Source organism: Kogia breviceps, chromosome 20 (genome assembly GCF_026419965.1).
Source record: "Kogia breviceps isolate mKogBre1 chromosome 20, mKogBre1 haplotype 1, whole genome shotgun sequence".
NCBI classification, from domain to species: domain Eukaryota; kingdom Metazoa; phylum Chordata; class Mammalia; order Artiodactyla; family Physeteridae; genus Kogia; species Kogia breviceps.
Window position 1 is genome coordinate 16,129,157 of NC_081329.1, and position 16,230 is coordinate 16,145,386.

General features: G+C 45.3%; 1 protein-coding gene across 11 annotated transcripts in view; it reads left to right on the plus strand.

Annotated features, from left to right (window-relative positions):
* The window catches only part of MTMR7 (myotubularin related protein 7), a 92,870-nt gene that overhangs the window by 57,048 nt on the left and 19,592 nt on the right, over window positions 1-16,230 (plus strand). For 8 of the 11 annotated variants that reach the window (XM_059049421.2, XM_067022731.1, XM_067022727.1 and 5 more), the window contains 2 exons: window positions 1,640-1,774; window positions 10,901-11,033. In XM_059049421.2, coding sequence (XP_058905404.1) covers window positions 1,640-1,774; window positions 10,901-11,033 — 268 coding nt within the window. The remainder of the gene's footprint in view (window positions 1-1,639; window positions 1,775-10,900; window positions 11,034-16,230) is intronic. The other 3 variants (XM_067022729.1, XM_067022728.1, XM_067022733.1) reach the window with 1 other exon arrangement.

Here is a 16,230-nt window from a genome sequence, read left to right on the forward strand (position 1 = left end):
AGAATTCAGTGGCCCTGGAGCCCCCCTCTTGCCCCTTTGCTTTGCTTCCCACTCCGCAGGCACCGGCCCCCTGAATTCTGGCTGCAGGCACGGGGCTCCTGGGAGCCCCCCTCTGTCACAGAAGGTACTGGAACCCTCGGGCAGTTGCCCGGTTACTTGTCTGCAGTTCTCAGTCCTGCCGGGAGCTTCCCTGCTGGAGGATCATATAGTTACTAAGAGCCATCCCTGCCTTCCCCAGCGAGGAGCGCCAAGGCTCGCCTTTTCTGGAGGGACCAGACCCTGGCTAAGGAGTGCTGGCATGGGCTTTTAGGACACTTAAGCTGTGCTTGGACTCAGAGCTGGAGTGGCTTCCGGGATGAAGCCCTGCATGCAGGCGCCCTGAACGGGCGGGGCCACGGCTGTTTTCAGGGGACGTTTCCCTGCTCAGCCTGCCTCGAGCCAGGGGGCTGCCTGCATCCTCTTACACAGGGGGCGCCTGGGCTCAGTGTAGGTTCTTCAGAAGAGTCATTCCTAGATTGTATTTGGTGATTTGAGTTCAAGTTAAATGTTCAAATCTAAATCCATAAAATGTACTCTGCCACAAAAGTGTAAGTTTTCCAGCTGTGAGGTTGTGGCTTTACTCACCTGTTAATAACTCAGGGAAATGTCTATGCTGTTATGTATATTGTTTATGCTGTTGTGTGTGTATATATATATATTATTTATTTATTTATTTATGGCCGCGTTGGGTCTTCGTTGCTGCGCGCGGGCGTCCTCTAGTTGCGGCGAGCGGGGGGCCACTCCTCGTTGCGGTGCGCGGGCTTCTCATCGCGGTGGCTTCTCTTGTTGCGGAGCGCGGGGTCTTGGCACGTGGGCTCAGTAGTTGTGGCTCGCAAGCTCTAGAGCACAGGCTCAGCAGCCGTGGCGCACGGGCCCAGCCGCTCCGCGGCACGTGGGATCCTCCCGGACCGGGGCTCGAACCCGCGTCCCCTGCATCGGCAGGCGGACTCTCAACCACTGCGCCACCAGGGCAGTGGTGTAGTGTACTCTTAGAATCGCAGAGTAGGGACATCGAAGAATAGAATGCAGATCAATTCCCCAGAAAGACCTTGCTTCTGACACCCGGTCAGCCCGGGTCCATGCCTGCTGTCCTTAGAAGCAGCAGCCGCCTGGGCTTCATCACCGTGAAGACCCCCCCCCCCCCATTTAGGATTAGAATTGGTTTTTGGTATTTGTGATGTTTCTAAATGGGCTAGGAAATGATGGAAACGCTAAAGAAGTCACTTTTATAATTTTTATAAATTTTAGTAGAATAGTTACTTACTTTATATTTCTACTTTGGCGGGAAGATGAAACAGTAGTGGTGAAGAGGAAAGTAGGATATTTAACTGGCTTTAACGTTTCATAATTTGGGTCGCACCTAAACATCCTTACACATTCCTAATTTCTTACACAGAGAAGCTTTATGCACTGCCTGCCCGTGTACTGGTTTCTTGACTCGAATTAGGAGGAAAGCAACCTCGGTTTCCTGAAGGCAGTGATACCTCTACGAGCTAGTGTGGGCATCAGTGGCCCGAGGCGCCTCGTGGGGATGGTCTTGAGGGTTCCGGGGAGGTGCCGTCGCGCCGCTGCCTGACGCTGCCGCGTTGCTTCCCCGCAGGTCTCCATCTGCCGGAGCAGCCAGCCCCTGTCTGGCTTCAGTGCCCGGTGCCTGGAGGACGAGCAGATGCTCCAGGCCATCAGGAAGGCCAGTCCAGGAAGCGACTTCATTTACGTCGTGGACACTCGGCCTAAAGTAGGTGTCACCACGCTGCTGTGTGTCTTTGCCGCTCTGAATCAGGGAGTGGGAGGTGAGGCCGTGCTCCCTGACCGCCGCGACCCGCTCAGGGAGCCCCGCCTGCAGAGGCGCCGTTTCCCTTGGCACAGCCGTGCGTGGCTGCCCTGCTCGGCTGCCTTCTGGGGCCCCTGAGGTCGGCAGGTACCTGTGATATTTCCCCTGCTCTGAGCGTTGTGCTTGGTGTGTGGCGCACGCAGTGAAAGTGTGGTTTCGTGTTGGAGATGACTCTCCTAAATATACCGGATGATGTTTTTGGTTTGTTTATAAAAGGACCGTTTCTTCTCCGACAGTATGAAATTTACTGTGGAATTCCTACCGTTCAGTTTTTGTGAGATATTCACCTCCGCCATCGCAAATTCCCTTGTAGTGCTCTGTAGCTACGACTTGGAAAGATTTACAAAATGTAATGTTAAGTAAAAAAAGAAAAGTCACAAATTAACGTGTATACTACTGTGTCTATGGAAAAAACCAAACTATAAGTAGGTAAAAATTTAAATTAAAATAGGAAAAGATCTGGAAGGATAAACACTAACCTATTAAAATTGCATGGAGAAGCGGGGAGGCTTGAGGGAGGTAGAGAACTTTCTACTCACCTCGTTTGAAAATATTATTTTGTAATTATGCAGGTATTCATATATGAATTTTATAATTTAATAGAACAACCAACAGGAAAGAATCTAGTTATCAACGGGTGGACCAAGTCCATCTTATGCTTAACCACCCACTCAGCTTTATATGTTCCTGACACTAGTCAGGGTTAGGTCAAGTATAATTTGTAATTTCACTCCTTAGACCCATTTCTTTGTAAACGTACCATCCCATGGAGTCCTCAAAGGTGTGTGCCGTTGACTACAAGGAAACAAAATCACGTACAGGGGCATGGAATATATGGGACAGAATGAGGTGACAGAGCGAAATGGCCTTTATTCAACATATTTGGCCTAGGAATTTCTTGCCAGTTACGAAAATATACCTGGACCTCTGACTGTGAGAGAGAGCTGCATGTTCTCTCTCCACGTGGGTGTGGAACAGTGTCCAGGATGCACCGTGAAGCAACAGGAGTGAGCTACAGAAAACCTGTAATGCCACGTCTGTAATAATAATGAAATTATAAAAATTATGCGTTGTCCTATAGCTTTTTCATTGAAAAAAGTTTGAGGGTATGTATAGTAAACTGTTAACAGTGGCTTTTCTTGTGAGGTGAGAGGAGGATTTTAAGAAACCTTTTTTTTATAAATTACAGTGTGAAAGAATTTTTAATCGTAAAAAGTTGAAAGAACGTAAGGACTTCAAAATGTTACACATAAAAGTTACCATGTGACCCAGTAATTGCACTCCTAATTTAAGAAAAATGAAGACATATGTCCACACAGAAACTTCTAAGTGAATATTCATTGTTAATAATAGCCCCAAAGTAGAAACAACCAAATTCCATCAACTGAGAATGGATTAATAAAATATGGTATATCCATTCCCTGGCATATTTTTTGGCTGTTATTACTAAAGGAATGAAGTGCTGAGAAGTGCTACAACGTGGATGAACCTTGAAAGTGTTAGGCTACGTGAAAGAAGTCAGTCACAGAGGATCACATATTGTATGATTCCATTTATATGAAACGTCTCTGTGACAAATCCATAGAGACATCAGGCAGGGTGGTGGTTGCCTAGGGCTAGGGGAATGGGAGGCGACACCTGATGGGTGGAGGGTTTCTTTTTGGGGGTGATTAAAATGTTCTAAAAATAGATTGTGGTGACGTGGTATATTCACAGTTCTGTGAATATACCAAACACCATTAAATTGTATACTTTACATGGATAGATTGTATGGCATGTGAATTCTATGTCAAAAAAAAAAAACCATAAGGACATGGAAACATTAGAACAGGAAGGAGGAAATATGACCAAGAGCCCAAGTCACTTAAAAGTCTACACTGACGTTAGGAGGGGGTAGTTACAGATAGGGTCTATACTCGTGGCCCATAAGAGAAATCGTGGCAACTGGATACTATCCATTGTGCAGCCACTCAGACCCTGGCAATTCCGCTGCTTCTCTGAGCCCTGTTTCATTAACTGTTGTGATTCACGGTCTCGATCACTAAGTTTGATGTCTTCCTAGTGTAAGATCACTCACATCGCAGTCCCTTCCTCTCTAACGGGAGGGTAGCTGCGGGATGGCCGTGGCGGGGTGGGCAGTGAGGAAGAGTTACTCTCAGATTCCAGATCAGCAGACCCACCAGGCAGGTCAAGGACAAAACATGTTGCAGCTGGATCGCATTCTAGTAGATGACGGGTAAAGGATTCCCTTCCTTTTGGACAGATTTTCAAAGCACAGCAGGGAAGAGCTTCAGACTGGGAAAGAAATAGCTTCTCTGCCTGAAGGTTTTCACTCAAAAGAAAGACGCGGGGCTCTGACTTTTACTGCGCTCTTGCGATCTGTGCTTCCTCTCTGCTTCCTCCTCCTTACATTGACTGTTTACCTCCTGTCATTGTGCCTTTTGCATCAGGACAGTGGAGCTTCTCTGAATTTCCTAACAGTCAGAGACAACTGAATGGATGCCTGTCCTAGACACACCTACTAGAGACAAGATAAGAAAAGAACGGGAAGACAGGGCCTTTAGAGTGAATTGGGGTGCCCTTGTCCGATCCCATTTTCCTAGATTTAAATGAAGGAAGACAGGTTCGCCTGCTGCTTTAAGGGCCAACGACCCAAGCGTGGACTACGCTATGCAAACCTTCCGGGAAAAGTGGCAGCTGTTGAGCCAGGCATAGTCCAGCTGTAAAATAAATTAATCCAGAGGATTTGATTTGCAGGGTATATTTAGCACTGAGTGCGTTTGCTCTTGGCGATAAGAAGTTGGATGCTGACCCCTTAAAGAAAATTGGTGTCTCATACAAGTCACGCCCTCTTCCTGTTTCCCCGGGCACACACACACCTTCACGGGAGTCTTCACCTGTTTGCTGAGAGCTCTCATTGTTTTAAAGATCACGTCCGTTGATTTTTATTCCTCGGTAGCCAGGAGACCAGGTCCATGTTTGCTGTGGGTGGTGGACAGACAGATGGGCCCTGGCCAGGTTTGCTCACAGGTTTACTGAAAAGGAGAAAGGCTAGAAGTCATTCTTGTCCTTGGACCAAGGCTCGCCCCAGATGCTGCCTGTTCAGATGAAAGCTTCTGCATTGCTTGTTGATATTAAAATCTCAGGAGGCAAAGGCAGTGAGGGCCTCAGCATGAACTGTTAAGAAAAAACATGCCCTCGAGGTCATATGTTACTGCTAGAATTTGGTGCATTAAGAAGATAGGAGATCATGTTGATGCCATAGTTGTTGGATTTTAAAATGATATGGAACTCCTTCTGTCTCAGCCTCGCTCATGACTTTAACATTACTTTGTTCTAGGACTTTGCTGAGCTTGTAAAAATGCCAGGCACTTTCCCATCAGTTCTTATAATAGTCCTGCAAATTAGGAGCTGTTCTTTTCTGTTTATGGGTAAGGTCTCAGGTTGAGAGAGGTTCAGTCATGCGTCCGGGGTCCAGCTGTCCAAATCTAGGCTTATCTGACGCCCGAGCCCACGCTACTTCTGTCTGATCACGGTCTGGTGACGGCGATATCCAGGGGAGCCTTGGGTCCACTGTCACGTTCCACACGGTTCCCCCTTCTGAGCACCTTTGCAGCGAGGCTGGAAACGCAGAGCCGAACGACCAACCGCAGGCTCGTACAGGCTCAGGCCGGCGGCCTGGGAGGGGCGCCGGGCAGTGGAGGGAAGGGGTGAGCAGGACGGAGGGGGGCTCAGCTGACGCCCGGCCCCTCGTCCTGGCTCCTCCTCCAAAGACAGCTTTGTGGTTAAATGGCCTCTGATTTCACCTCGCGAGCGATTCTTTAGCTGTGAGACGGGAGGTCATGTTGGAAGTTTCTCTGGAATCAGTAATTAGGTGGTTTCCACTCACTGAATCCTGTGAGGGGGGACCTGGGAGGATCTGTTGTAGAGATCGGGGTGCGTGGCAGGGGCGGCTAGGAGGTCACTTCCGCGTGGGATGTGTGGCCCACTTGTCCCACGGCGGCAGCGAGCAGGCCGAGGGGAAGAGGAGCGGCCGCGGCGTGTAGCGGTAGCGGGGCATCTGCTCTCCCTCTTTGGCAGGACAGGGGTGGAGCGGGGACCTGTGGGTCCAGTGGACACCGAGAAAGAAAGTTGTACGTGAGCCATCCTGCCGAGGCCCGGCTCCCACCTCCCAACTGGAGGTTCCCAGCTGCGGCCGACTTGGGGGCACGTGCCGGGGAGGGAAGCCGGGGGCCTCGGGACAGGCTCAAGCCAAGATGGGTCTCCTGTCAGCGAGCTGTGTACCTCCTCCTCCTGGGAGCCCACGGACCTGCCCTAGGATTTGGACACTTAATGCCAGAGAGGGCAGTGCTGGTCAGCAAGTGTTAACAGGAAAAGCAGTGACGACCGAGAGAGAGAGAACAGCAGTCTCGTCCAGCTTTACAAAGAGATGTTTCCCTCCTCTTTTATGCCCCTCTCTCCCTCCCCCTCCCTAAGATAAAGATAGAGCCTAGAAGAAAGAGGAAAAGGAAAGAACCCAAGCAGACCCCTCACCAGTCCAAACAGCTTTTAATAATAAAAGAGAAAATTTTGCATCATATATGGGGTTGGGATTTTAAGTTGAGCTGGACGGTGATTTCCTATCTGATTGCATTCCAAAAGTTATTAATTCTTCCTTCGGGGGTAGGAAAGGAGGATTTTGATTAGCACAGTTGTAGACAGTAGTTGCAAGACATAAAATCATCCTTTATTTTCATGTTTATATCACAAGATAAGATTCTTCATTTCACCAGATACAGATGCAGGGAGAGACAAGGACCATTAATTGACACTGCAGGCTAGAATGTGGTCCAGTCCTCCTGCCAAGATCAACTTCAATTCTCATTTTTCAGCCATGTCAGATCAGGTCCTGTCATTCAGGTACAGAATGTGCTCTGCTGAAATGTGAGACTCCGAGGCTGAGGTGGTGGCCAGGCTGACCTTTAACTTGATACGCAGATTACGGTCGACTGAGTCTCCGTGATTTTGACGTGTTTGATTGATGATTTAAGACCGGGGGGGCGGGAAGAATCTGATTCCGTTCTGTTTTTAACATTCTTGGCCTGTTCACCTCTCAGCCTCACTCTGTTCCGCATTTATTTGGTCGGTCAGCCCGTCAGTAAATCTTCACCGAGTGCCTGCTCTGCGCCAGCTTGATGCATAGGGTTCGGGCCATAAGTGAGAGCAGCCACCTTCCCGTGGAGTTCGCGTCCTCCGCCCCCCTCCAGCGGCCCTGCTCTGTCGTGGATACTCAGTCTCAACTGTTTCAGTTAATCCTGCTCGGAAGCCTTCAGTGGCTCTCTACTGCCACAGATAAAGTTAGAACTTCTTAATCTAGCTTGTGTGCAGAGGACCCTCATAATTTCTAGCCTCCCTTCTTGCTGCTGCCGCCAGACTCGAACCTTCCGCTGTGCTCGTGCTGGTTGACTCACCGATACCCACCTGCTTCTTTGATTTGGTCCCCTACCGCTTCCCTTTCTCATCGCTTCGTCTGGGATGCCCTCCCCCTTTCTCTCCATGCTTCCTGGTTATTAAAGCCCATCTCAAGTCCTCCTTCCATCATGAAACGTTACCCCCGATGCCCTAGGCCATGTGGGGCTGTTCCAGATTCTGACTCCTGCCACCGCCTCTACCAGGCTCTCGGCTCCTGCCCAGTCCTGGTGGGTGTTGTCTGTCGTTATTTGGTGCTGTGTGCTTGCGCTTCCATACTTGTTGATAAGCTTGTGGCAGCTGGAACTACTCCTTATTCACGTTTTTATTCCATTCAGTGCCTGGCACACAGTAGGTGTTTGTTAAGTGTTTGTGGAGAGTGAGTGAATCTTTTTGTTTCACTTATGAGCTTTCTTGCACCCGAAGATGCTGAGATGATCAAATAGTAGAGTGACCTTGGATTAGAAAACAGGGCACTTTTTCCGGTACCACTTTTCAGTTGTCTGTTGTGTTCTTTGAGCATAGGTTGAAACTGGAATGCATTTATTTCCATTGTTTTATCTGTTTGAGAATTTTTTTTTTAATTAGACTTTCTATTTTGAGATAATTGTAGATTCACATGCAGTTGTAGGAAATGATACAGAAGGATACCTTGTACATTTTACCCACTTTCTCCCAGTGGTAACATCTTGCAAAGCTGTGTACAGTATTGCAACCAGGATATTGACACTGATAAAATCCACCAATCTTGTTCCAGTTTTCCCAGTTTTACTGTAGTCGTGTGTGTGTGTGTGTGTGTGTGTGTGTGTGTTTAGCTCTGTAAAGTCTTATCACATATGTATGTTTGTATATTCAGTACCACAGTCAAGATACAGAACAGCTGCATCACCACAAATAACCACTAATCTGTTCTCCACCTCAATAAATGTGTCATTTCAAGAACATTCTGTAATTGAAAACATACAATATGTGACCTTTTGAGGTGTTTTTTTTTTTTTTTCCCCCCACTATTTGAGAACTTTTAGGAGCTGAAATGAACAGCTTTTTCTTTGCCTGTGAAATGGAATTCTCAGCCTGAGGGACAGGGAACCAAACTAGACGTAGTGTTTTATTTATATAAGAGAGAACTCTATCTGAATGAATATACATATAGGTCCAAGATAGCTTCTGAATTTTTTATTAATTATGAAACTATTTCCTGCTTTGAACCAGGGTCAGCTGGTTCCCGATTATCCTGACAGGGCCTGTAAAATATGTGGAACCCTTGAGAAAGTACCCTTTGGATGGTAGATTAAATATTGCCACCTTCTGTCCATTATGAGAAGTACCGCTGACTTTTAAGAGGCCATCTTGTGTGGCTCCTTTGCTTTTAAAGAAGACCATCGATAAATTCTCCCAGGTCATAGGTAATCAACTACTAAAATATGCGAACATAGGGTCCTAATTACAGATTACAGTAATAATAGTGTTTTGGTTTTTATTCACTTCACTGTTTAAAAAGAGTGTGGTATGTGCTGAGAAGGCTTAACTTGAATTATTCAAGATACAGAATAAACATAAGGTTCATGTCACAGAAAGATACTTGCACGTATCCTGTTAACCATTTTATTTATGAAGCTTGTAAAGAGTAAGCCAGCAACTTTGGAAAATAATTATACAAACCAGTGATATTTTTATAATAGTATGTTTCAAAAGAACAATGTCTGTAGGTAATTTTAGAAAAATTTTCTGCTCAAAATATTTTTAAAATTTAAAGCATGAACATCAGTTGTCTTAAAAATAACACTATTTTTATATTTTTTTCTTTATTGAGGCCAAACCCTTTATCCTTCTCATAGCATGCCCGGGAGAAAGGGGATGATCTTTTTGGAAATGGGAAACAGGGTAGTGGGGTGTGCCCCAGCTGATGTCACGTGAGCTGAATCACAGAGCAGGAAAGTGAGGGGCCTGCCATATGTTTTTTTCCTGTTATTTCAACTACAAACCCACTATATCTGGTTTTGTAACAAAGACTGGAGGAGCATCTGGAGTAGTATTGGCAGCCCCTCCCCACACGTCGCCACCTCTGCCTGTCTGCTGCAACAGCTGCTAAATTGGTATAGCCTTCCATTCATTTCTGTTCTGCTTAATCCGGCATGCGTAAACGTAAATTCACGTCTGTAGGTCGGCTTGTTTTTACAAAAAAATGGGATAATTGTGTGAAGATTATTCTGGAGCTTACTCATGTCATGGCCCCGTATCTCCTCTCTTCTCTCCTCCCTCCTGCCCCCCGCAATATCTAGACATCTATATATCTGTCTGTCTCTATCTCTGTGTCTCTACTTGAGCCTATTAGAAGTCCAGGGTATGAATATACCATAATTCATGCAATCATGGCCCTATGGAGATATTCATAGGTTTTCCGTTTTTTTTTACTCTCAACTGTTATTTAAAAAAAAAAAAAAAGATTGCAGTAAACATCGTTGGACATCTGTCTTTATGTGCTGGTATTTTAAGAGTGTCAGATTCTCACACACAGGAAATCTGGGTCAAAAAATATGTATGCTTTTAACTTAACTTGGCTTTTTAAGCTTAGATTTTTGAAAAGGATGAATATCCCCCGAGAGCTGCCTTGTGGTCCTAAAAACTGATATTTTTTTGGTAGTGAGTTCTCCGCCTGGGCTAGCTAGCCCTCCTGCCCTTTGTGGGCAGAGGAAGAGAATGGTCAGTGAATCTTGATGTCTAGGATGTGATGACCCGCTTAGCTGAACAGCAAGAATGGAGTATTCACAATAATACATTCATTCTAGAAATCTGTGTGTTTCTCGGCTAAGGCAGGACTTGTCCCCTTCTTGATTTTGGTTACACAGGAACAAGGCGGAAGTTTGCGTATCATACATTTCTTCTTCAAAGTCCATTACCATTTAACCCAGTTTGCACTAGGAACCGTGACTTTTTATATATGAAATGATGATAATGAATGTGATAGAAAAAAAATCCTCTCTGGCGATTTAAACAGGGTGGCCAGAGGAGATGTCTCTGGAGGCTTAGCACCTGCTTGCCCTCTCTCTGTTTTGTTGCAGCGATTCCTGCTCAAGGTTGAATTGGGTACCTGAGGGATTCCTGTAGGCAAATTGGAATGACGTTAACTGTTCCTGTCCGTTGATGTGTTTATTGGCATTCTAATACTGGAAGATATAATAATTTAACTTACAGAGCTGTGTGTTGCCAACTGTATCTGCTGATATTCCTCTGCCAGCCTAAGGCTGTCATGTTTGGTATTCAATGGGGGCGACTTGGCTCTGTACAGAGACCCACATTGGATTGGGCATCTCTGACAGGGAACGTCTCCAAAAGGGCTTATCTATAGGATGCTTCCAGCTCCGAAAGTGTTGCCCCATCAACAAACTGATGCTGTTGAATGTAAGCTCGGCACCCGCGTCTGTAGCTACCTCGCGCAGCACGACATTCCCGGGGTTTAAAGCATGCTTCGGCACATCGTGTTGAATGTTCTCACGGAACATTACGGAATGTTCTTACGGAAGTGTTGTGATTGTTTCATGAATATCACTGGTGACTCTTCTGTTTTGCTGCCCACTGCAGCTTAATGCGATGGCAAATCGTGCTGCAGGGAAAGGCTATGAGAACGAAGACAATTATTCCAATATCAAGTTTCAGTTTATCGGGATAGAGAACATCCATGTCATGAGGAACAGTCTGCAAAAAATGCTGGAAGGTAAACCATTTCCTTATGCACAGCATTTAAAAAATGCAGTTAAATGTTTCAATGCCAAGATGGGATGGGATGGTCTCTTGATGTGAAAATGGGGCTTTACTATGATGTTGTTTGCAGGGGTGGGGTCAGTTGGGAAGAGAGTATAAAAATGCAGGGACTCTTGAAACATTTAGCAGCTTTTCTCTTCTTTTTTTGTGTGTCATCGTGGAGTGGTTTTGTCACGTGCTATTAGCTGCCAGGCTCTCTCCGGTGGTACCTAACACGTAAGATAGAAGTGCACGGGGATATTTTTTCTTTCTCTCTCATAATAGTAGTTCAACCCATATTCAAGACCATTTGGAGATAAAGCAGTCCTACATCGAAAGCAACCGCCAGCTGTTCGCGTGTGGACGTGAGGTTCACAGACTGAATCCGAGCGGCTGAATGGCCATTAGAAGGATGTTAGGGCGTCCTGGTTCTCCCTTCCATCAGCAGCAACTGCCGCCGTGCTCTCCCTCCGCCTTCACCCAGCGCGCACCACGAGACGCGCACGCCCAGGCTTCTGTGCTCACAGGGGGAGGAAGTCGCAAAGCTGGGTTATGCAACACAGAGGAATTATTTATGTGGCCACACCAGCTGTGAACTAATTGCCAGAAATCATATATTCCAAGCACAACCAGCCTAGTTCACTGCTTATGCTCTTGCGATTGTCAAGGCCCCGGGAGGAGTCTGTTGTCATGTCCCCCACGCCTCCCTCTTGTGGGAACTGAAGAGAAAAAGGATGCATAACCCAGGGCTTTGTGCCTCTGGACCAGGGCAGGCTGTAGATGCTGGGCTCGCACTTCTGGGGGGAGGCCCTGGGGAGGCGGCGCTGTGTGCCCGGGAAGTGGGCGGTCCGGTCTGAACCGGAAATGCAGGGTCTGTAGAGAAGAGGGACAAAGAAAGTGCCGAATTACCTTTTTCTCGGGATACGCATTCGCTCTCAGTAACTCGTGCAGTTCAGTGCTGATAATCAGAGCAGGAGGTAGTGAGAAGCTAGCGGTGGGGCTGGAGGAGCTTGAGTGTCACAGACGAGCCTGATTTCCATTCTCCTTCCTGGATTCCCGGGGTCATCTCAGTCATTATGAGACTTTGAACATGTCATGTACCTGCTGTAAATGGAGAGGATTAGACTAATGATTTCTGTGGACCCATCCAGCCCTGACAGTCTGTGAGTCCACACTTTGATGCCCTTGATTGCAAATAGTTTAAAATTGAGGGTTTGAACGGTTAGACGAAACTTCTTCCTGCATCTTAAAAAAAAAAACAACAGAACAACGGCCCCAGAGCTATCTATCTCCATCTTACCTCCACGTGAAATTTGCTGCGTCTCAGGTGACAGGAGGATGCCTTGGGCATTGAACTTCATAAACTTTGGGAGATTATCATGGGCGGTGTGGCTCTCCCTGCTATAAGCTGTGCTTTTTAGACATTGAAAAACTGCACTAGCTTGGTACGGTAATTGAACGGGTAGTCTAGTTTTAGTGTGAAGAGTGTTCATTATCAGAATCATTAAAAAACATTAGCATGCTTTATATTTTTCATTTAGTAATTTCATAAGCTGACTTTTGAGAACATATATTTTCTTCTCTGCAGGAGGTGGCGCTCCCAGGAGTGCTTGTAACATGGCGATTTGGCTTTTGTTTTAAAATTAGCATTTACTTGGTTTCTTATTAGGAACCATGTCTCCTGCGCTCATACCTTTGGTCTGACTCGCTATTTCTAAAGGACCAGCAAACTGACCGAGTTCCAGAGGGGGGGCAGCCTGTGTTTCATAAGGGATCCCGGCTCTTCCGCATCACTTTTTCAGCTCCGTGTCCGTGCAATAAGCAAGGACAACTTTCTGGATGCCTTTCAGGGGACTTGACCAATGTTTGACTATCTGTTTTTACCAAGTAAATTATAAACTGCTCGTGGAAGCTCAGCTGATGAACTGATGCAATCAGACTCACCTTTTGAGGCTTTTATCCTTCAAACAGCTGTCTTGGCATCAAAGAGATCGGAAGGTTTGTATCGCTGGTCACTTGGTAGGAAGCAGAATAATGCATTTGCTTCATGATTATTATTTTTTTCAAAATTTCTCTTATCAGGGATATTGATATTATCAGGAGAGATTCTGAATAACAGAAATGAAAAATTGTTTTCATTCTGGCCTGAAATAGCCCTGTCTGTGAGCAACAGCTGCAGAATATTTCATCAGAAACTGAAATCTAGGACCAAGTTCACATCCGGTGTAGGTCCTTTTATGGAGCTGATTGACTGCATGTTAACTTTGGTTTCTAAGTTCTAAACCAAACTGTTTTGTGGCATTCACACCTCCCAGTGAGATAATAATGAAGCCTTTCAGTTATGTAGCAATTGTGTGATTTATTAAGTGCTTTCCACAGAGCCTTTTCTCTTGATCATATAAATAAATAATGGTTTTTCCCCCAAATAATAAAAGGATGCCCTATATTTTCTTTCTTTTGTTGTTGTTGAAACAGACCGTAGAAGAACCTGGAATAGGCTCTTTTGTGGCTGAGGAAATTGTTATCAGATGTGGAAATAAAAACCTCCTAGGGCATCCTTGATTTGGGGGGAGGAAATCAGTGAGAGAGAGGGCGAGAGGGACACGTGGAATTACGTCACATCCGGGCTTTGAGATTGAGCCGCACTATCGTGCCTCTTCTTAAAGAAATACCTGTTTTCAAGGTAGGCGGGTGTTTATGGGAAAGACACGATGGCAGTGACACCTTCCTGTTTTTCAGTCAGCATGCTCCACCTTTTGTATGTTGCCCAGAAAATTGACCTTTCTCCCCACCACTAGTTTTGGCGTGCCTGGATTCTACATGAATCTGAGATTAATATTGTTGGCCACAGTGTAGTTCTGTATAATTGACCCCTTATTCATTGATTTGTGCATTTAACTAAAAACAGAGCACCTGTTACGTGCCAGGCTTCCTCGGTATTTTTACTTAAATGATCCACGAATGGGCAGACCTTGAAGATATCGCAGGTTCGGTTCCAGACCCCCTCAGTAAAATGAATATCGCTGTTAAGTGAGTCACAGGGATTTTTTGGTTTCCCAGTGCATGTGAAAGTTACGTTTACCCTATCCTGTAGTCTATTCAGTGTGCAATAGCATTATGTCTAAAAAAGCACTGTATGTACCTTAATTTAAAAATATTTTATTGCTTAAAAGATGTAACCATCATCTGAGCTTTCAGAGAGTTGTAATCTTTTCACTGGTGGAAGGTTTGAAATATTTCGAGAATTACCAAAATGTGGTACAGAGGTATGAAGTGAGTAAATGTTGTTGGGAAAATGGTGCCGATAGACTTGCTCAGTGCAGGGTTGCCACAGACCTTCAACCTGTAAAGAACACAATATCTGTGAAGTACAGTAAAAGGAGGTCTGCCTGTATTTGATTTCACAGCAATAGTGTGCTGTACGTAGTATTATCTGCACTTTATAGATGAAGAGAGTGTCTCAGTGAAGTTAAGCAGCTCAATCTAAGATCATTCTTTAAAGAAAAGTAAGTTGAAACAAACATAGAAAAACATTTAAACTTGCTCTGATAATTAAAGAAATGTAGTTAAAACCTCAAAGTACCATTTTTCACTTAAATTTTTTTTTGATTTAAATAAAATTTATTTAAATATTTAAATTTAAATACATTAAAATATTCAATACTGAAAAGAATGTGGTAAAACTAGTACTTTAAATATTTCTAGTATCATTGAAATTGGCAAGAGGTACCTAATATATTTTGTTCTGAGGTACATATTTTTACCAGATTCATTCCCCTGAGGGACTAACCCAAAATATGGTTTAAAAAAAGAAAGACATATAATGCCTGTTTTGATAGTAGTGTTTTATTTATAATAATAGAATTTTGGAAGCCTCAGGAATGTTCAACAGTAGTAGACTGACTAAACACTCTACCTTTTGACAGAAAATTTTGCATCCATTAAAAATGATAAATGTGAAAAATATATTACTAACACGGGAGAACGTGTATAATGTAAGTGAAAAATTCAGGTTGTAAAATTGTATACACACTCTGATTCACTATTCAGTAAACCATATTTATGAAGAATTTCCAGAATGATAATTGGATTAGAATGAGAGGACGATGGGTGAGTTCTTTCTTTTTCCTTCTTTATTTACAAAATTGTCTGTGGTTGGTATGTTACATGGAACACAAATAATACACACTTAGCAGGTCACAGTTTCTGAGGGTCACGAGTCTGGGCGTTTCTCACGTGTCAGTGGGAAGCCAGGACCCCTCTGCCCAGGATCTGACAAGGCTGCAGTCAAGGTGCTAGCTGGACTGCGTCCTCACCTGGAAACCTGACTGGGGCAGAATCTGCTTCCAGGCTGATTCAGGCTATTGGCTGCATTCAGCGGAGGGCCCTGAGTGCTGTCAGCTGGCGGTCACCCTTAGGTCCTAGAGCGTTCTCTGCCACGTTGGACCTCCACATAAGCTGTTCACAACACCACAGGTTATTCTTCAAGACCAGTAGGAGCGCCTCTCTCCAGTTACAGAGTCCGTTGTGTTACATTTTTAATTAAAACGTTTTTAAAGACATACCCTTCTTGGTATCACATAACAAAGCAAGAATTGAGCCTAGTACTTTCCATCATTGTACCGTGATCCTCGTTGATTTGTGGTTCTTTTATTGGACAGGCCCACATGGTAATGATGATATAACATTTATGGGGTGATTATTATGTACTGGACACTGTTAATTTTTTTTTAATATACTTATTTATTTTTTGGCTGTGCTGGGTCCTTGTTGCTGTGCGCAGGCTTTCTCTAGTTGCGGCGAGTGGGGGTTGCTCTTTGTTGCGGCGCACGGGCTTCTCATTGCAGTGGCTTCTATTGTTGCGGACCCCGGGCTCTAGGCACACGGGCTTCAGTAGTTGTGGCATGTGGGCGGGCTCAGTAGTTGTGGCTCACGGGCTGTAGAGCGCAGGCTCAGTAGTTGTGGCACACGGGCTTAGTTGCTCCGTGGCATGTGGGATCTTCCCGGGCCAGGGCTCAAACCCGTGTCCCCTGCATAGGCAGGTGGATTCTTAACCACTGTGCCACCAGGGAAGTCGCAGACACCATACTCTTAACCACTTTGCTTTACAGTCTCTCTGGGTGGTGGCTTGGGTAGAAAGTGCCCTGGCCTAAGTGTCTGAAGATCTGGCT